Source organism: Epinephelus fuscoguttatus, linkage group LG24, assembly GCF_011397635.1.
Source record: "Epinephelus fuscoguttatus linkage group LG24, E.fuscoguttatus.final_Chr_v1".
Lineage (NCBI taxonomy): Eukaryota > Metazoa > Chordata > Actinopteri > Perciformes > Serranidae > Epinephelus > Epinephelus fuscoguttatus.
Window position 1 is genome coordinate 17,363,885 of NC_064775.1, and position 22,200 is coordinate 17,386,084.

General features: G+C 41.1%; 1 protein-coding gene across 5 annotated transcripts in view; it reads left to right on the forward strand.

Moving 5' to 3' along the window:
* tns1a (tensin 1a) overlaps positions 1 to 22,200 on the forward strand; it is a 117,148-nt gene that overhangs the window by 8,085 nt on the left and 86,863 nt on the right. The window contains exon 1 of one of the 5 annotated variants that reach the window (XM_049570276.1): positions 2,147 to 2,290. The exons of 3 other annotated variants lie outside the window; for them this stretch is intronic. In XM_049570276.1, coding sequence (XP_049426233.1) covers positions 2,210 to 2,290 — 81 coding nt within the window. In that variant the 5' untranslated portion in view covers positions 2,147 to 2,209. Of the gene's footprint in view, positions 1 to 2,146; positions 2,291 to 22,200 lie in introns of those variants that run through there. One more of the 5 variants, XM_049570281.1, reaches the window with a different exon arrangement.

Here is a 22,200-nt window from a genome sequence, read left to right on the forward strand (position 1 = left end):
AGTATCTTGTCTTGGGCTTGGAGACTGCAAATATTTTACAGAAAATCTGAGTTACAAACTGGGCTATGGAGTTTGAAAGACGTGGTACATGCCACATTTGTTCATTTTATACATATCATATCAAAGTTTCTGAAGTGATGTAGTTCATATTACATATATGTGAATTTCTCATCAGGCGAGACCTGAGCTAAATTGCTGCCAAGTAGCAGACCACTGTTCCAGACCAACAAAAGCAGGTATTTTTAACGCAAGGGTAAAAACAGGTATTTTTTTAACGAGAGTCTGGGACATTGCCACTTGTGTTTGTAGTGGCAAAAGTGAGTTTTTTCTAATGTAGTTTCAGGACAGTTCCAGTCATGTTTGCAGTGACAAAAGCAGGTATTTTTTAACACGGGCTCAGGACATTTCCAGCTGTGTTTGTTGCGGGCAAACAAGTATTTTTTAACGAGAGTTTGGGACATTTCCACTTGTGTTTGGAGTGGCAACAGCAAGTATTTTTTAACAAGAGTTAGGGACATTTTCAGCTGTGTTTCTAGCGCCTAAAGTGGGTATTTTTGAACAAGGGTTAGGGACATTTCCAGCTGTGTTTGTAGTAACAAAAGCGGGTATTTTTTAACACGAGCTCAGGACATTTCCAGCTGTGTTTGTTGTAGCCAAACAGGTATTTTTTTAATTAGAGTTTGGGACATTTCCACTTGTGTTTGTAGGGGCAACAGCAAGTATTTTGTAACAAGAGTTCCGGACATTTCCAGCCATGTCTGTGGTGACAGAAGCGGGTATTTTTAACAAGAGTTTGGGACACTTCCACTTGTGTCTGTAGTGACAAAAGTGAATATTTTTTAATGCCGATTCAGGACAGTTTCAGTCATGTTTGTAGTGACAAAAGCAAGTGTTTTTTAACAAGAGTCAGGGACATTTCCAACCATGTTTCTAGTGACCAAAATGGGTATTTTCTAACAAGGGTTAGGGACATTTCTAGCCATGTTTCTAGTGACGGAAGTGGGTATTTTTTAACAAATGTTCATTACATAAACAGCCATGTTTGTAGTGACTGAAGTGGGTATTATTTCAACAAGGGTTAGGGGCATTGCCAGCTATGTTAACCACAGCGGCTCATGAAAAAAAGTTGCATTATCTGAAGTGTAGGATCCAGTGATTTTGGACCTTTACTCATACTACTGACTAAAAGTCCAGATGTGTCTGGCAGTTTTGGCCTTCCTTTTTAATGTGTGCCTTGCAAGTTTTCTCATTTAAGGAAGTGTAATTCTGAATTGCTGGAGTATCCCATTAAGTGTTCCTCCTGAGTTGTCCGGGTCAATTTTCTTGCAAAACATAAAGGATGTCACTGCTTCCACTGCAAGGCACGCGCTGCCATATGGTCATTATTGTGTGCATATGTACACATGGCCTCTTTTTGAGTGTGTGCATGAGACTGCATGTGCAACTGCAATATCTGCACACCACAGTGATGAGCTCAGCTGTATTTTCTAAGTTTGTGTTAGTTTAGTTTACCTGTTAGGACAGTGATTGTTTGCAGTCTGTGTGGCCACTGTGCTGCGTCACAGCAGCTGTCGAGTCCTGCAGATATTTTGAAGGAAGAGTGGAGATCTGGAAACAGGAAGGGGCTGACGAGGAAAAATTGAAGTGACATTAGCACAGACATGAGCGAGCATGCTTGCAGAGGAGAGGTGGAGGGAAAGAGAGGTGAGGTATGCAATGCAAGGAAGCCAAGGGGGTGGACGGTGGTCAATGAATAGAGTGTTAGTGTGTGTGTGAGGGGTAAAGAGTAAAGAAGGGAAAGGAGGGGCTAACAAGGATCATTTGAGGAGAGGGGAGTTTTGGGAGGGAGAAAAATAAAGGGCCGAGACTCACCTCCCCCCTTTCTTCCACGGAATAAAGTTACCACACTTCAAGAGGGACAGAGAGGAGGGCAGGAGTGAGTGAGCAAACAAGAGAGACAGAGAAGGACCAGGAGTGGAAGAGTTAGAGCAAGCAAGCGAGAGAGGGAGGGAACTCAGATGCGGGAGACTGACTAAGGCCATCAGAGAGAGAGAGAAAACCAGAGCACCATTCCCTTCCCCACCCTGTGTGCACCTCACACGTCTGGCATGGATCTGTGTCGCCAAAGCCTGCGTGGAACCGCCGGGAATTTCTGGGAATACCGTGGATTCCAACCGTGAGCCCCGGGGAGCCCCTTTTTTTTTTCAGGATGCCCTCCGTCTCTCTGTCTCTGCCCTCGGCTCTGGCAGGGAGGGCCAGGACCTGGGTTTGCCTCTCCTGCATGTTTTGGGTAAGAAATGGCAGACGGGGATGTAGGCAGGTCCCAGCGAGCAGCTAAAAGTCATCATGGAAACAGATATAGGTTTTCAGAAAGGGTTGTGTTTTGGAGACAGATCTTTCTCAAATCAAAAGAGGTGTGAGACGAGTTACCGGTGTATTTAACTCCATGGTGTTGTCAAGTGGGTGGGTATGTTTATGTGTGAGGTGTGAAAAGGTGAGCAGCTCATGATGAGTGGTTCCTTCCAACAACACAGCAGCACCACTGTTGCTTCTGACTCTTTTATGTGTTTGTTGTTGGCTGAAATTTTGAAAATAAGTGGTTTTTGGAAGGAAGTCTTGTCCAAGATGAGCCAAGTTTACTCAGGTCTAATCCCACTCTAACCAAGCCTTGAGATTCTCCACCAACACCCTTCACCCTTTGGTCTCTAGAGGTCAAGTCCAGATCTGTCGTACATGAGAGTATGGCCGGCAAATCTACAGTAGTCGATTCTGTTCCGTGATCCTCGGAGGACTAATCTACTTGACTGCTCTGTGGCGACTCGCATCGGTGCGTTTTTGCGTCGAGCCCACGCGGCCTCGGCACTAGAGCTATTTCTGGTTTCTCCTGTATAATTTAATCTGCTGCTGCTTGCTTCTCCTGCTATCTGGGACTGACTGAGTGTGTCAGGAACTGGGGGCTTTCCACGCAGCATCTTGGTTTAAAAAAAAAAAAAGAGAGAGAGAGAAAAAAGTCAAGCATGCCAACACACCTCTGGACATGTACGAGAATGTGCGTTGACTTGGAAGCACGTGAATATGGACATGCAATTGTTTTCTTGCAGAGGAACATAAATTCAGTGTTTAAGCTTGCACTGTCTTTCTTCCTACACATGTGAAATGAAAAATCTGCCTTTTAAGATGCTCTCCAGCCACATAATCATAAATTGTGGGCTTTTGTATGTTAACATATTGCCGCATCACACATTACCTACCTTTTAATGCTCCTAGCTGCAGTGCAACACCATCTTTATTGGCAAAGTAGGTGGATTTATTGCTTTTTTTGTTGTATAATGTATACACAGTGTGTACTGATCGCACCCAAGTGTTAAATGAGGCATCTGCCCTACTTTTCTGTAGCTTGCAGTGGAGGAGAGGGCCATTTAGATGCAAGGGGAAAGAGGCAGGGTGGAAGAAAAGCTCCCACGCAGTTCATATGCAAAGTGAGACATTGAGTTGTCCAGATGCGAGGCTATCCAAAAAACATTATTGCCCTTCAAATCGACAACAAAAAAGAGATGAACATTGAGGAGGGGGAAAAGAGTGAGGGCTGCGAGGTGTGACATCAGTGGGGAGAGGAAGAGGAGGAGAGGGCTGAGTGACGTGCGAGAAGTGGGCTCTAAGAAAGCTCCTCAAATACATGCTATTAATAATTTATCACCCCACACAGAGAGAGAATATTCGATTTGACGTGCTGACAGAAACAGCCGCAAATGCAGGCTAGTTTTTACAGCACTGGCCAAATACTTCAGTGAGCTCATTACTGCTCTACAATATGCTAAGCAGCTCCGCTATGAATAACAACAACCGTTATTTGACACAGCACTGGCGATATGATTTTTTTAACATATTCGCTAAGGAAGTGAAGGAAGTGAAGGAAGTGAAGTCAGGGTGCTTCGTTAACACTTGGGATTAAGTTTAAGGTACTCTGCAGTGTCAGAAGTTAAACTCTACACCTCAGATGTTTTCTGATGCCAGCTTCTCTCTATTTCATATTTTCCACCTCTCCTTACTGTAAAATAGCGATACAAGCATGAAAAGGAGCAAGGAACTCTGTGCAATCATTTTGAATCTGTCAAATCATGCATTTCTGTATGAAAGTATTTTGAAAAAGGTTACTCAGCAAGTTAAAGACACAAGTTGTCATTTTTGGACCGTATAGATAGTATTTGTGGATCTTTTAACATGCGTTGATGATGCAAACCTTTACCCCTAAAGGGATATGAGGTACTTATCCATTGTCATTGTATTACATACAATAGATGGTGGTGATGGTGGGTTTGGAGAAGCAGGATGGAGTACTACCACGAAAGCTAAGCAATGTATTGCTGTGGAAGGGCAGGAAATGTATTTTAGCCACCTAAGAAATCAATATTGCTTTAAGTATATGCTATATTTAGCATATTTTTACTGCTTTACCTTGCCATCAGACAGCGCTTTCTAATGGGGAACTGAGGCTGATATAACTCTCTCCTCAAAGCCATCAGACTCCTTTGTCGATAAAACTGTAATTCTACCTCGATGAACATTGGAAATTACCGGTCTGCTACTGGTTTAGTTTATTTAACATCAGATTCACTCAATAACACAAACAAATTAACCGATCGAGGCAGCGGTAGACCAGCAGCTCCTGTGTTCAGCAAGGTAAAATTACTGTTTTTGTCAATGGAGTCTGGCTTTGAAGAGAGCAACAATAAGTTTGGGTTGTAGTTCAGTTCCCCATAAAAGGGTTGCCTGAAGGCAAGGTAAAGCAGTGGTACTATTATAAATATAGCATACATTTAAACTGATATTGATTTTGTTAAAGGTCAACTCCACTGATTTCATTTGTTAACTTGTCTTGGGTCGTCATGCTCAGTCTGTGTGTGTCTAGCTCTGGAGGAAGCTTGAGAATAGGAAATCTGTGAAATTATCCCCGAGTGATGTCATCGGGGTTATCCCAACTTGGGCCTGGAGATGTTAACAAATAGTAAGAACAAGTTACGTTTTTAAACAGTACCCAGTCTTCAATATGAAGGGTGAGGAGTTTGAAAGATGTGGGCATTCAAAGTCAGGAAAGGTCTAATGAAACTTGCTTTTAAGTTGCATTATGAGACGTGTTTTTTAAGTTTGACTTGGTCTAAAAGTCAAGATATCCCCGCCTCTGATGCTTTAATTTTTTTAACATATAAATCCTTAAAGAAAAGGCTATGTGACCATGTATCTATAAAATAAGCACTCCTTGTTCATATTGTTGGTTGTCTGGCTCATGAGTTCTTAGCTATCTTGTCATTTATGTGACACTATGACTGCTCACATTAATTGCATTTAATCATCAGTATAGAAATGACTTTCATGCATCTGCCATGATCTCCTGGCTGCTCAAAAACGACTTCACTTTTATTCTGTGGTGTAGTCCAGAACAAGACAGCTGAAACACTGTAAGTCAAGATGTATGGTAGATCCATCATGTCTTCAGTCGTCTAACAGAGTCCCTTATTGACTGAACAGAATCCCCCGAGAGCTCTGAAAATCAATCAGGCTTTGATTGGACTGTTACGGCCTGCCACGCCTCTGTGTGTGTCACCTCTGTATGACTGTGTCTACATGTGTGGCCTGGTGTGTGTTAGGAATGTCATTTCCCTCTGCTAATAGGAGCCTATCTGTTCGCCCTGCCTGGTGATTAGCTTGCACTGAGTGAGGGGAATCTTGAGTAATGAATCTGTCTCAGCGGTTCTACTGTATGTGCGTCCTGGCGGCTAATTCCCTACAGCATCACAGCAACAGCATCGCCCTCTTCAGTTTACTATGAAAGGACAAGGATTACATATTGGGGAGGGAATCATATTTAAACACAACCTAATTTGAATATTTAAATAATTTGATTTTAAACTTTTCAGTAACCTATGCAATTTTTTTTTAAATCCACAGAATTCATTCTGAATTTTTTTTTTTTCACAATGAAGTATTGGAGTGTTTTGGGGTTTTTTTTTGCAAAAACTATTTACTAAAAAAGAAAAGCAAGTATAAAATCAAATAAGAGACAGAAATATTTTAACTTTAACAACCAATGAATACTTGATATTGAAATGCAGCCACTGAATTCATAGTACTGAAAAAAATACTTAAAAAAAAATGTACCAGAATTTATTTGTTTTGAAATTAGTCATTTTTAATTAAAATTAAGAAATTTCTTGATTTGTTATATGAAAAGCTGAAAAAAAAACATGAAAAGCATGAAGCACGAAGCATCAAGTTTGAGAATATCTAAAAATATATTTTTTGACTTTATTTTTTGGTTCTGTATTTACCCAATTTGTGCAACCTGATCATTTTTTTTTTTTATTTTCATTATTTTTATTTTTTGCTGAAAGTTGAATCTTTGGATTGGAATTTGACCCCTCGAGTCTCAACTAGCCTACCTGAATCTATTTTTATTGATATTCTAAAAGTTGAATTTTTGGATCTGAATTTGTGAAATTTTGTACGCAATATATTCAAATTCAACTTTTGACATTGCAAATCAAGAAAAGTCCATTTTTAATTTCAAAGAGGTAAATTAAGAATATATGAATTCAGATACCTGTTTTTTAATATTATAGTATTCAGTGGCTGATAAAATTGGAAAACGTATGTCTCTTATTTGTTTCCATAGCAAGGCTTATTTTATTTATTTATTTCAATTTAATTTAATTTAATTCATTTAAATTTAATTTAATTTCATTTCATTTCATTTTTTTTATTTTTATTTTTTATTTTTTTATTTTATTATTTTTTATTTATTATTTGGTCTTCCAATGTCCCCTTTTTTATTTATAGATCATGATAGAGTTATTTCTATGGAGCCCCAAAAGTCCCAAAAGAAGATTTTTTTTTTTTTTGTGCAAAAAAAAAAAAAATCTAGTGTGCACAAGTTAATTATCTTGCACACAAATTAAAAAAAATATATCAGCTTTTGTATTTTTTTTTTTTTTTTTTGTATTTTCCTTTAATGAGCAGTGAGCCAAATTTCTCTTGCAGTAAAAGTGACAGATTTAAAACATTAGAGAAAATACATTTGCTTTATAAACCCCAATTATTGAGCTCTTTTTGAAGCACTGGCCAATAGAAAGGGTCATGTACTCTCATGTGGCTTCATTAGCGACTGCTATTGTTGAGATTGTGACCATCTGTGGTTGATGTCCAAACTCCATTGCACTGTTTTTAAATTATCCTGTTTTTGGGGTTCTTTGAAAATATACATGTGTATTTGTCCATAATTTAATAATAACGCTGATGATATTTGTGGTTTTGATGATGATGCCCACCTCCAAACAACATGAAACTGCACTCAGACCTACTTTTGGTCAACAGCCTCCGAAGGGACCTCATGTGCTGTTCAGCTGCCACACAGACTGACTGTCCGCAGCCAGACATCCCTCCTAACTCTCACTGGAGCTCCCTCCATGCTCTGGTTTGCTGCATGTGTGTATATACATGCATGGCATGTGGTACTGTATCTCTGCGAGTCAGACTGTCCTCAGAGAGTGTAGCCGTCACTCTGGCTAAACAATGCTCTGTGTATCTGTGACCAGGTGATTTATATGCGATGTGACCGGGCGCCTCTCTCCAGGCCCCCAGGCCACCGCCAGCCAGCCCTCGACCCAGCTTTAGCACACTTCCCCCGGGCGTTGTGCACCGCTCTGCCCCCACATCTCATATCTGAGTCTGGATCTCTGCCAGCAAGGTTTAGATGCAGGCTGGGATGCTGTAGATCTGTCTATAGACGATTCAAAGAAAAAGAGAAGTTTACCATCATAGATGACAAAGAAAACCAGCAAATATTCACATTTAAAGGGACAGTTCACCCCAAAATCAAAGTAAATATTCCTCCTCTTACCTGCCTTCTCTCCAATATAATGGAACTAGATGGCACTTGGCTTGTGGTGTTCAAAGCACCAAAAAACTATATTTGAAAAGCAAACAAACCAGCTGTATGAGAAGGATGCTGCAGCTTGAAGGGATAAGAGTGACAGTCAACACAACCACACACCTGCACACACTAAGTTGTGCCATGCATCAACATGTAACGCCAGGGAACACAGAAATGCTTACAACCCACTTTTATGTTTTTGTGTTCTTGTCCTGCGTGTTTAACTCTTCCTGAGATAAACTCAAAGAGACGAGAGCTCATTAGCAAACACGGCGTTCTAAGTTCATTAGCAGCTGGCTAATGATCATAAGCAGCCTAGACTTCATGATCACAGCTCATTGATCTTTATGTCTCTCTGTCGGCACCTGGTATCGATCATATCCCACGCTCACGCAAACAGTATAGCAGACATACACACGAATGTATGTGGGTTTATTTGATGCATCTATATAGCATCACACACACATAAGAAAGGAGGTAGTCATCGCCACACGCACAGTTTCTCAGCTTCTAGGAGGTATCTACTACAATCTGGCAACTGGCTCACAGTGTCAGTCCACTGGGATCAGCTGTGTTCAGCTCCATAAATAAAACATCCTGAGCTCATATCTATGTTCTTGCACACTGATCTATACTCCCATGAAGTATGGATGTACGCAAGGGGAGAAATGTGTCGTATCAGTGCCTTAAAACTGTAAAAATTCTGATTGATGTGATACATTTGTTTGTGATCCCGAAGGGGATTCCCTGGAGTCCAAATGTATCCACTTCAACCAAAAACATAGGCTGCTTTATTCTTATTATGTGTCACCATTTTAAAGGGACAGTTCATCCTCAAATCAAAAATACATATTTTTCCTCTTACCTGTAGCACTATTTATCAGTCTACATTGTTTTGTCGTGAGCTGCCAAGTTATGGAAATATCAACCACAGAGATGCCTGCCTTCTCTCCAGTATTATGGAACTAGATGGCACTCAGCTTGTGGTGCTTAAAGGGCCAAAAGAAAAACAAAAAAAATGTATCACTGTGTAGAAGGAAAAATTCATGAATAGCACTACAGGAAAAAGGAAAAATATATAGCATATTTTTGATTTTAGGGTGAACTGTCCCTTTAAAGAAAGCTTTCCACACTATGGATTATACAGTAACAGCCTGCTCGACGTGCTTTATGGGTACTTCTGTGCTGCCAATCACTCATGTGCCCATAATCACAGTGAAGAAGGCCCCTCAGCGGTTATAACCAGAATAATGACTATCCTGATAAGAGATTTCACTCTCCCATCTGTTATTTTCCCACCTACTGTAAAAATGTTCACTAATGGAGGGGCATGGAACAACACCTCAACCTACATGGCTTTAAGTTTTTAATTTTAGGGTCCTTGCCATGGAGGATTTTAGGAACCCCTTATTTTTGTGCTGAGCAAAGCTGGTGGGAAAAACTTGACTTGGCAGTGCAGTTCAGTCTAAACCGTCCTGTGGACTGGTCTTAGCCGCCGTGCTAATTCGAGCCGTTTGATATGCCATCTGTGTGTTGAGATCACAGATTCAGAGTGAGTTCAAGAGTGAAGGCTGCCAATGAGAGCAGAGTTTACAACGAGGTGACGCAGAGTCTCACAGAGTTTCATTAAAATGTGGAAGAAGTCTGATGATTTTTGTCATTAAAGGAGCCCTCCACCGATTCCACACATAAACATCAGTTTACTACTTAGATTGCAGCTCAGGTGGTGATAAAAGTTGTATAATGGTTTGATTAAAAAAAAAGCCTTGATGATTTCGTAGTTATGTCGACTCAGCTCAATTTAGGAAACTACAAATTGATATCAGAAAAGCTGCCTTACAAACCAGTGTGTGGAGTTTGAAAGATGTGATTGTTTACCAGGCAGGGAGGCAATCACGAATGTCATTTATACCACCAAACACAGGTTGAATAAATGTCCATTTCTTTATCTTTCATCTAAACCGAATACACAGCTTACAGCATGTTGCACACTGTCCTGCACCACTGTGGTCAAAAACCTTTTGCCCTTCCGTGGTGAAACACCTGACAGCAACAATGTTGTCCCTAACATTACACACTACAGCTCCTAATGCTGATAAAGCACCAGCCAGTGTGCACCCATGGTAAATACGATTCATGTCAGCTGAGTGAAATGACATATTTGGCTCTTACAACGTGAAATACAAGGGGCCTGTCCTTGTAGTCCAGCGCTTCACTGACTTGGTAAACTTTAGAGCTGCACTTCAAAGCACTACCCATTCAGAGGTTTTAATGTTTTGCCATGTAAATGTCAGCCGGCTAGCCACATTAACATGTGGAAACATTGTGCCCACTGCCCTGGTCTAACGTGAGCCTTGGCCGCTCTGCACTGAGCACTGCCTGGGCCAGGTGGAAGCTGGCTAGCGGCGCCACTCATTAGGTGATTATGACTCGTAACACCATCCTGTTGGTGGGACGTAGCTGCGGAAACATAGTAGCCACCCTCCGGTCATATTTTCCAAGTAAGTAAGCGTAAGTTTTGCTGGTTGCATCGTGTCGTTAAACACCACTACATCTCTTACACCTTTTTTTATTTCTTCACAGTAATTAGCAGCTAGTTACTAAAATGGACAGGCAGAGGGTACTTTGTTGGGCACAGGGAAACTGAGATCTGTGTGGGTACATGAGACCTTAAAAAAGAGGGTCATCCCAGGGAGTACCACCAGTCCACCAGGTCCAGGAGCTTCGCCTCAATGATGGCCATTTCCAGGCATATTTGAGGATAACACAAGGGCAGTTTGACAACCTGCTGTCTATCATCGGGCCATATAGCTCTGGGTATCCAGCAACCACTGCTACCAAATTCTCCTCATTTGCGTACCAACTGCAAACTTGTTGGCATGACTGGCACAGAAGGCCCACTTCTTAAATCATCCGATCAGACCATGGAAAAAAAGATGATAAAAAAAGAGATGACGTGGGGTGCTTTTACGCTGTGAGTTGAATTTTTTTCAACTGGACTTCAGAGCAGTCCAGCAAAAAGTCAGTGCAAAAATCATGAGCAAAAAGCTTCTTCATTCTCATTAAAAACATTACAATAAGGCGCCTCCCGCTGCTTTCTGTGGGATCAGGGCCTTATGCATTAACTGCGATAGCACCACTGGCTGTGCTGACACTGCTAACAGTGCTAACATAGTTAATAATGCTAAATGATGCAGCCTGGGGGGGTGCTAAAGGGTGGGCACTATTTTTAATGAGTGGCGCTTCTAGCTGGCTCCCACCAGATACGGTTGGTATGCAATGCAGTAAACTGAAGATTTTTCCTTTTTCTTTTGCATGATTGTGCTGTAGGATATTTTGAGGAATGAAAAGATGCTGAGTTGCATTATGGGAAGCATAGGATCCAGTTTACACATAATACAAGCTAAGATTCAGGATGCCTCAGTCCTCTTGCTTTGATTTTGATGACGCTTTAAAATCTGCCTCTTGAGAGTCGCCCAACTTTGTGGAAATGCAATACAATTGCTGTGTGAGTGCTCAGACACACATTTTCAAATAAACTGAAACATTATGAGGCCTGTACTCTCCTATGTTTCAGTGTCCAGCTGCTTGTCTCTTCCTTTTTTGTGAGTGCATGAATAAAATGACATGAAGTGTGACATCCCTCAGTTTTCTGATCATATATCATACCATCTAAGTTTCCTCACCTTAAAAGCAGTTGGAAGTCCACCATAGTTTTCATGTGTTTATGAAACCTGCTTTCTATAATAGGAAACATGTAAACGCTGACACACTCATACATACAGATATGACAAATATCATCCTGGTTCTCATTTTCCTTCTTGTTGTGTTTCTCATTCTCATTTGCGCTCGCTCTCTGCCTCACAAAGGCGCCCATTGTTCCTGACAGAATTTCAATTTGGTGGAAATTGAAAGCAGGTGTGGCTCTGCTTTTTCATCTCGGGGGGGTGCAGGACTTCTCTTTCCCCCTCAGCCTGTTGGTTTCTGTGGGGCCTGTTCCTCATGCTTGACTTCACTGAGTCATGTCGTCTGACATTTTGGCTGGTTTTGGCGCTCTTTGTCTTTTCATTTTTTTTTTTGTCTGGGTGACTCATTCGCTCCCTCTGTTCACCTCGTCCATCAACCAGGTAGTCACTCATTTAGAAAACAATTCCCCTCATTCACTCACTTTCTTCCTCACATCGTATATATCTTTCAGTGGACAGCCTTCAGAGGAAAGAGGACATATTTACTGCAGCCTCTGGGTCTCCTATGCTGTCAGTTTCACCCCCAAATAGTCTTTTCAGGAGGATGTACAGAGCTCCAATCTTAACTTGATTATCAGGACGCGTTTTTCGAAAAGAGGGCCCCATTTTTTTGTGCCCCAGAGAAAAACGTGTTCTAATCTTTCTGCTAAATATACATAAAAACAGCAAAATGAACATCAAAAATGCCTTCAACTTCTGGTTTTAGTCTCCAAAGGGCTGTATTTATTTCACTGTTATTCCTTGTAGATGGTTATTGCACACTGGGGGACACTCTGACTGAGTGATTATTGTACTACAGGGTTTGTGTCAAATTACATCATTATGCAAAATGATACCGTACATCTTTATTCCAACATGCCCTTCTTTGTGTGTTTAAACCAGAAAAAACTTTCCTCTTACTGAACTATAAATAGAACCACATGTCTAGTTCCATGTTAGAGGACACATGTTGGCCATACATGTGGGAATGAAACTGGACGTGGGGAGGTTTGTGTTGATGTGTGTAAGAGAGTGTGAGTGTCTGAGCCTTAGTTGCAGATGCAGCAGCTCAAAATGCACCTGGCACAAACAGGAAGTCCAAACAGCAAACATTTACCAGTATACTGAGACTCTCCTGTCTTAACAGAGTGCGCATGAATATGTGGCTTTATGGGTCTGATACATAGGAATGAAAAGATGAGAGTTGAGGGATGACAAGTGAGGAATGGAGAGATGAGGGTTGAGGGATGGAGGGATGAAGGGATGAAGACTGAGGGTTGAGGGATGAAGGGATGAAGGCTGAGTCTCTGGGTCATGGGCGAGTGCAATGACAGATGTGTTGGTCAAAGAGAGAGGAATGGATAAGGTGTGCTTAAATACTTTTGGGCGGAAATGGGATGTTCCCGAACCTAATTTTATAAAACTACATTTGACAGATTTTTTGGCCACATGGGGGCAGCACTATCAAGCTAAGTTAACACAACAGTGCCATATCATCGCCTGACGCAGCAAACTTTTTAGCAAACAGTTGCCCTTCCCACCCTGAAGATAAGTCATGGAGCAATGTTAGCATTCATTCTGAGTCATTTTTGTTACAACTTCGCACTACTTTTATCTCTAGTTTTGGTCTCCTCCAATTTGTCAGGGAAATATAAGTGAAATGATCCACCGTGTTCACCAGCTAGTTGCTAACTTTGTCTTTGTCATTTGGTGCCTCATCAAAGCGACCGACTCCTGTCACACGAGTCACTGCTAATATTAAAATATTTATTATAGCCTCTTGAAGTAATTCAAATTGAGCAGTTTTTAGATGACAGTTAGCTAAAAAGATCTAATCTAAAAATGGTATCACCAATCTAGTCTCTCGTATGGTTTTTAAAGGAACCACATTGAACTTTGCATTTTATGTTGATTTGGCAGCCCCTGTGGACAAAAGCAGAAGTGTTTCCATGAGCACCACTGTCTTGTGTTGTAAAGATCTTGAGCAAGCTTGCATGTGCATTGCTTTAATAGTATAGATTCTTTTAGCTTTTCTTTTTTCTTCAGTCAGTTCTTTTTTTTTTCTTTTTGCCATCTCAGCCATACCCAAAAAATATACTGCCAAGGCCCCAGAAGAAAATGCTGACATTGTATGTTTCAGGAAACCACAATTATTTTACATCTGTAAGTTTCATGTGTATCATACCAATGTTTATAAAGTGACTGTCAAGTGATTTAAAAAAATCTAATTAATTACATGCTCTATGAATAATTAATCTAAATTAATCCCATAAATCAATTTCCACAGTGAAAGTATTTAGAACATTTTAATTCAAATGAATTTTGTCAGATGTATCACTGTAAAGCTGCTGGAATTTGGACAAAATTGTCCCCCCTGTCTTCTACCACCAAAACTGGACTGCAGTCCATTGCAATCCATTTTGCAAGGGAGTTAGTTAGTCAGTCACAGGTAGACTCATTTTTTGTCTGAAGGCCTGGTTGAGTGTGACTGCTAGCACTAGCATCAGAGGCCATGCTTGCTCGGACCTCTGGGTTTGTTGAGGTGATATTTCAGGCTTGCAATACTTTAATGGTACAAAAATTCCTTTCTGCATAAATTGCAGAGAACAGTGCTTCTATCAGCAGTTTCATCTGCACGTTTTTTAAATGTAAATGTTCCATTCACGGGGTCAAGCAGCATTGTCTGCCTCCATTATGTGACCAAAACAAACTCTGGTCTTCAGTTATGCATCGGGTGAAAGGGCACCACAGAAGGCAATTAATCAGCATTCATTTTTTAACTTGTTATTTTTTCTGTGATTAATTAATCAAAATTAACAGGTTTTTTTGACAGCCCTAAAAGTGACATAGTATATTACCTCACTTTGTCATGCAGAGGAGCAGAGGATGGTAGATGGCAAGACATCCCGCCATCTTCAAACTTACAAACAGTGAAACCAGTTGACAGTTGACTCTACTGAGTTACTGTTGTGCTTCTGGCAGCTTTTATGCCACAAAATGTGTGTCGTTTTTTTTTTTTTTAAGCAACTTGTCATCGTTTTTCCACCAGGGATAGTGGCACAAAAAGCAGCTGTTGACCTGGGTACAGGCTTTAAGAATAACTATACAGATAAGGCCAATCTTCTTGCCGATCATCTCAATTTCTTATGTAGGTCGAATAGATTGATTAGTATTGAACTGAGACTGTTTCATAACCAGTTAAAAAGTCCTTGTAGCTGCTTTAAGTGGGGAGTCAATGACATTCCCAACATTTGTCGAAGTGGCTACCATGGGGACAAAACTATAAAGCAATTGAAGTCATCAGCACTCATAAATGGGTATATGATACTTTGATGATGCATGGCAGAAGAAGTGATATTTCCCATAAATGCTGTTCATCCTCATCTCTTCTGTCTTCTACAGTATGTTCATAGATAACATATTTATTGGTTTATATTGTATACTGTCTAAGCAAAAAACTGGAGTTCATGTATATGTCTTTAGTTGAACATGTATGACTGAAAACATGCATGTTTTTTGATTAGTTATATATGCCAGGATTAATTTGTGCACATGCGTCGTCCCTGTGCAGAAATAAAGAGCAGTGCCTTTGAGAGAGTCGTCCCCCCTCCCCCCTGCTCCCACTTCGTGGCTCTAAGTGGGGTCGCGGTCGAGGTAGCGTAGTGATGCTTTTCATTAGCTAAGTGCAACTGGGGGAGAGGAGCACAGGGCCTTGATTTACTGGGCCTGTTGTCTATAAGCCTGGACACACACACACTCACAGAATCACCTACTCTCCTTTTCCTCCATCCTTTGCTTCTACTCTATCCCTTTACCCCCCTTTTCTCTCCATCTACATCTATTCCCTTCCTGTCTCTTTCTCTTTTTCTTTCTATCCCTCTGCATAACTCTCCTTCCATTTTCTCTCCCTGGCCTCTCCCGGGAGTCTCCTCTTAACACGATGCAGAGGACAGGGCTTGTGATTTGTCTGTGTTGACTTGTCTTATGGATGGCTGCAGGCACAGCTCCCATTACAGATCCACACCCCGTCTGATTTTGGCAGCTGGAATGGTGATATCTAAAAAGAAAATATCTTGGATGAACGTCTGTGAAGGTTTCAGCATGACAGTTGTTTGGTTTTGTAGAGTTTGGCGACGCCCTTGGAGATAAATGGCTATTAGGTGTCTGAACTCTGTGTCATCTCTGGCTGACCATGTTTCAGAGGTGGGACCAAGTCACAAGTAAGTCTCGAGTGTTTGCAGTAAGGTCTCAAGTAAAGACAGACAAGTCCCAAGTCCTAAGCTTTAAGTTTTGAGTCCTAAAAAAGTCATAATGTGCACAGAGTAATAATACATTAAAAATTATAAAAATGAATGTTTTTTAAATTTGCACTTGAAAATTGTTGCATCTCCGTTCGTAATTTATGTCTTGCACATGTTGCATATTGTCTTGTCATTAGTTTTTTTCGAACTGGCGATCAGTAACGCAACGTGAAGTCTTCATGGTTCTCTCCTGAACTCGACTGCATGCTGTCAGATTGGTTCTGACAAAGTGGATCATCTAGGAAATTAAGTGTTGATTTGCTATAAATTAATGTAAATGTAAATTAATTGAAGTGTTTTCAAGCCAAAAGGTTCAAGTATAAATGAAGTCACAAGTGACTGGTGTAAAAGTCCCAGTCGAGTTGCAAGTCTGTCTTGATTTTGTCTAGTCAAGTCAAATGTCATCAAATTTCAGTCTAATCAAAATTCAGTCTCAAGTCCAAGTCATGTGACTTGAGTCCACAACTCTGCCATACAGTATTGATTATTTAACAAAAAAAAAAAAAAACAACACAGCTTGCATCTTTTTTCTTTCTTCAGTCAGGACCACTTTAGTCAGAGAAAACTTTATTTCCATTTGCAGTATTATATATGGTGGTATGGCTCTGTTCTGGGGCCTCTCTGCCTTTTCTAGGCCTAAGCAGAAATCCTCTTCCACACACCTACATGGAAAGCCTAAGGCGGAGAGAGCACACCTCTCTGCCCTTCCATGTGCCAACAAGGAGAGCCTGACGCAGAGGGCACAAACCTCCCTGCCCTTCCATGCGCTTACATGGAAAGCCTAAGGCAGGGAGAACAGAACAGAACAGAGCCAGCATCAATGACAAACAGAAGTGACATTGATAAGTCCAACACAACATGAAAAGGAGGAGCTGGGGTGGAGGCAGGTTGCAAAGCAGCTTGCAGAGGAAGCACCAACAGTAGGCAGGCCAGAGCAGTTTAAATAGGGCGCCCTGAATGACATTTGTCAATTGTTTGCATAGTAAGGTATCATGTGATCTATCAACTGACTCCCTTCCATCAATCAGTCGCTCCATCAGTTGATCAGGCTGTCTGAGATCAGCTGATGTAGCTGGGACATGAGCTGAGCTTAAAATCGTTTTGTTTGTTGGTTGCCAACCTTACCAGCACTGTTGAAGAAGTTAAAGACTGAGTTATCTTGAGTGTTATTTTCTTGGCACAACTTTTTCTTGATACGATCATCAGGAAGCAACTCGCTCCGCACCGGATAATAAAATCTGTCATGGATGGTTAAGAAACTGATGGCATTCATTAGTGAATTGGCTCTCTGATTAGATGCCTAATTGTGAGCTTTACTAACATCTTAAATACCTGAAAGGAAGTTTTAAAAAGTGAGACCCAGTGTGTGTGTGTGTGAGCCCATGAATCTCTGAGGGTCATTTCCACTGCGGACGGCCCAAACTGAGTATGATCCCTGTTTTTCTCTTTGTTGATTGCTCTCCATTTAAGCTGCTGAGGCCCTTTTCCCTCTTTGTCTGAAAAAAAAACTTGAATCCCAGATGCTACATGGCAGCCATCCAAGAACCATTTGCTCTCCTGTTGTGGCGATAGGGGCCTGTATGCCAGGGTGTTCATGCTTATATGTGTGTGTGCAAACTTGTGGTTGTATGTTTTTCTGCCCTTTTTTTCAAAGTCCCACCTCATCCATCATTGTTTGACAGGACACGTTGACCCCAGTTGCCGTGGCAGCCAGGTAACCATGGCTCCTGCCTGTGACACAGCTGGCTGCATCTGATTGGTTTAGCCGGCAGCTTTCTGCCAGGTCATCTTTAACATCAGGGCTGTAGAGTGGCACCAAGGTGCTTCAACCGCTATTTATAAACCCGGGCAGGCCCACACTGCAAAAGATGTCCATCTTAGACAGTCATTCTGTCTCCCAAATTACAGTTATCCCAAAAATGTATGTATTCTTTTACAGTTACCTGCAGTTTTTCATAGTTTTATTTGTTTTTTTTCTTCACATTAGTTAATATTTGGAATAAAAATACTTTGAGATGAAATAAAATACTTTTGAAAATATTTGCCTTGGAAACAAATGATGATTTCTTACTCCACTGGCAGATGTTTCTACTTTTCTTACGAAAAAAAAAAATGAAATATTCATGAATGCTAAATTAGGTTACATGCATAGAAGAGTCTTGTTAGGACATGTTTGGCCAGTAGTAGCTGGGCTAAGACAGTAGTCAGTGGAAAACTGTTAATATGTCATATTTTGGCTTCATAGTTTCAATAATAGGAAAATGTAAAAAATCATATTTATATGTTATATGTCCTATCATTTTTCACATACTCCCCTTTTTGTTTTCCTTCTGCACTGTCTCGCATTGTCCTCTTTAATTTGTCCGTCTCAGCAGTCCTCCAATAATCATGATGGATATCGGTCAGCTCAGATTACATCCCTTCACTCTAATGAAACACTGTGAGGAAGCATCGTCTGCGGTCTGTCTGTGTTTAAACCTGAGTTGCTGTTCAACATATCAGCCAGCGTCTTTGAGGAGAAGGATTGCAGTCTGATTGTTAATTAAGTTTTTTACAGGCATTATCAGCAGCACGCGTGTAGCATACTGTTTGTTTGATGCTACCTGTTGTAGCATGCTGTGTCTGCCTCTGTGCAGCCAAGGTCAGCCATGATTCATCTGTAGGGCTTATAGAGAGCGTGTCACAGTGTGACAAAAGCCATTAAGATTTGGGGAGATAGGGGAGCGAAAACGCTGAGAAATACACTTTTGTAAAAGCTTTGAGCCAAATTGACTGCGGCACACGGGGAGAGAGGAAAAAAAGGCCGGGGAGCTTCAGAAAGAAAGCAGAAAATGAGCTCAAAGACATGAAGCAAAGGATTACACAATTTAGCTTTGCTTTCATCTGTGAGCCTCATCACACCTGGAGTCCTTTGTAGTTGGAGTAGTTCTGATAGTGGCAGTAGTGGTAGTAGTGATCAGAATTAGTTGTAGTAGTAGAGGAACTAGTCATTAATTGTAGTGTAATTCTGAGAAAATATATGTGAACTTTTCTGAAAGAAAAAGAAGAGAGTTATGGGTCTTGCAAGCACACAGACAAGCTGATGCACCAGCCTAGTCACCACAAGAACAATGTTTCTGCAAACCACAGATGTTCTATACTTGTACGTTTCACATGTAGCATATCAATGTTTCTAAAGTGACGAATTTCTGATAACATGTATATGAGCTGGCTTTGTCATCAGGAAGTAGAGGAGATGGTGGGTGGCATGATACCAAGTCGAGACCGTCTGGTTTTGGTTGAACAGTTATGGTTGAAAATGCTACCAATGTCTTGCTAAAAACACTCACTTTGTTGGCACAGTCACGGCTGGAAATGCCGCCAATGTCTTGCTTAGAAACACATGGTTTTGGTGGTACAGTCACAGCTGGGAATGCTGAAAATGTCTCACTTAAAAGCACCCAGATTTGGTGGCACAGTCAAGGCTAGAAATGTCACCAACGTCTCACTAAAAAACCTCAGTTTTGGTGGCACAGTCATGGCTAGAAATGCCACCAATGTCTCACTAAAAAAACCCAGTTTTGGTAGCCAAAGAGTGTCAGACTGAAGCTCCCAGAACCTTCAGTCTGACATCGCCTCCATTGAAGGCGATTTACAAGGGGGAGGGAATTTGATTTTTCCCTAACCAATCAGTAGAGATCAACGACTCACCCAGAATCTGATGTCATTAGTATCCATGCCTCGGGGGTGCCGAAAACAGCAAGCATTGCCCGTTTAAAATGTCTCCATCGTCGTGCACGCCCAGCTGCATTGCTGTTAAATCCGGTTTAGCAGCTTCCTTAATTTGGTCCTCCATTAATGCGAGTAGTGGCAAAATACCTCAATAGCATCGTTAATGTGGTCTGTAGGATCTGTAGCGGTCACCATTGTTGCTATCCTCGCCAGTTACCCACCGGTGCACAGCTTCACATCAGCGTGGCACTGATTGGCTAATTGCTAGACCCGCCCCCATCCCTGGCGTTCATTGGTCCTTCCATCGTTTGGACAAGATAAATCGCAAATTCATTGCAGTATGCCAGACCAGAGATGCAAGCCTACTCAGTTGAGTGGGCGGGGTCTATGGTATGGAACCAGGCTACAGTTTTGGTGGCATAGTCATGGCTAGAAATTCCACCAATGTCTCATTACATTACATCCAATTTTGGTGGCACAGTCATGGCAAGAAATGCCGCCAATGTCTTGCAAAAGAAAGACCCAGTTTGGTTGCAAAATCACAGCTGGAAATGCCATTGATGTCTCACTAAAAACATATGGTTTTGATGGCACATTCAGAACTCGAAATGCCACTAACGTCTCATTAAAAAATACCCAGTTTAGTGGTAGAGTAATGGTTGGAAATGCTACAGATGTGTTAATAAAAGCACATGCTTTTGGTGCAACATTCACAGCTGGAAAGGCTGTTGATGTCTCACTAGAAACATTCTTTTGTAGCTATACAAAACCACACATTATAACCACAACATTGTTGAAATGCAAAGAAATATACAACATACTTCAAAATGCAAAAGTACAAATATTTTTGCAATATTTTAGTTTGCAGAAATGTACAATGCCAGCATTCATTCTGGCATTTGGGTTGGATGCGTACAAAATCTCAACACATCATACAGCCCGGTATGTCGACCAAGCTGATTGGTTGATCCAACTTTCACTCAAGAATATTGACGCAGCTGGGAGAAAACAGCTCGTTTACATTGAGGTTTGATTTATTTCACACTTCAGCTTGTAAAAGTGGATCTTAATGAGATTATTTTATTTGGGAAGCAAAGCAGCATTTACAAGACTCGTTTTTTAGTTGGGATAATGTGAAACTGGAATCCGTCTCAAATGATTCAAAGGATTGGTTCCATTTGTGATAATTACTCCTGAAGGGACACATTCATTCATCTTCTTTAAGGTGATAGTTGGAACAAGGCATCTTCAAAATACCGTTTTTAATAAAGGGCACCAAGGTTTACAGTCCAGCAGAGTCCAACCCAGACTGGCCCAGCTGCACAAATACACAAAGGAAATGACATCATCATTATGACTCACTAAGGGGGTTGTTCAGACAGAGGGATGGTGGGAAAAGAGGACACAGGAGAGGGGTATAGGGAGATGCAGCAGGGTGTTGTAAGGAGAGCAACTGTCATATGAAAAGAGCAGATCTTGAAATAGCTGCTTGTCCTTTTTCTGACAACTTTGACCTTCACATTGGGAAAACGCTAACCCAGACAGCCTTGTATTATAGAATAAAACCAGATTAAACCACATGTAATCTGTACTGCACCACTCAGACCTCAAACTGTTTCATAAATAACTGAAAAGATGACTTTTTTAGCAATTTGATGACGCTTTTAAGCATTCAGTGTCAGGTTGAGCTGCTTTAGAGTTAAGGCACCTTCAAAGGGAATTCTAGTGACCCAGTTACAGTATTCTTGGCTGCATTTTGTATGCTCCTGGTTAAACTAATCAAATCAACAGTGAGTAATGTGCAGCTGCTTGGAAGGAAAATCATATTTTAATATAGCGATGCTTTGAAAGTGTTGGAAATGTCACTACATGTCAGGAATGAATTAGATAAGTCATGGAATTCATTTTGCAAAGGTCTTTGGGGTTCCTCCTCGTTGTTATCCTGCCAATGAGTGACATGCATACATCAAACGCACCTTCGTCATCTGTATTCCTCAACTTGTAGGGTACAAAAATTATGTGCACTATTTATTCCTCACTGCTCTGCTCAGGTCTTGGTGCAGTTTCTAGAGCTACTGTGTTCAGAGGCTGCTCAGAGAAATGTTCCAGCACCCCGAACACACACACACACACACACACATACACACACACACACACGCGCGCGCGCGTACAGTAGAATATGAAGACACACATACACAAATGTATACACACACAGGCGTACATCATTCCTAGAGTTTTGAGGTTGTTGGCTGCTGTGAGGCTTTTTTTCCCTCTCCCTCTCTCCTCTTCATCATTAATTAGTCATTTAATTAGAAAACTTCAAAGTGAAAACATCCTCTGCTGGTGGGCGGACTGTGTCAGTGTGTGTGCATGTTGATGCAACACTGTGGCACGAAATAATGTCAGTAATGAAAGTGTGTCTTCTTAGTCTTTGGTAAATAAACAAAAAACATATTTTATGGTGGAAAAACTTGCTTTAGATGGGTTGAAGCATGATTAATTAATAGTTATGAATTCATGAAACGGTAAATTATTT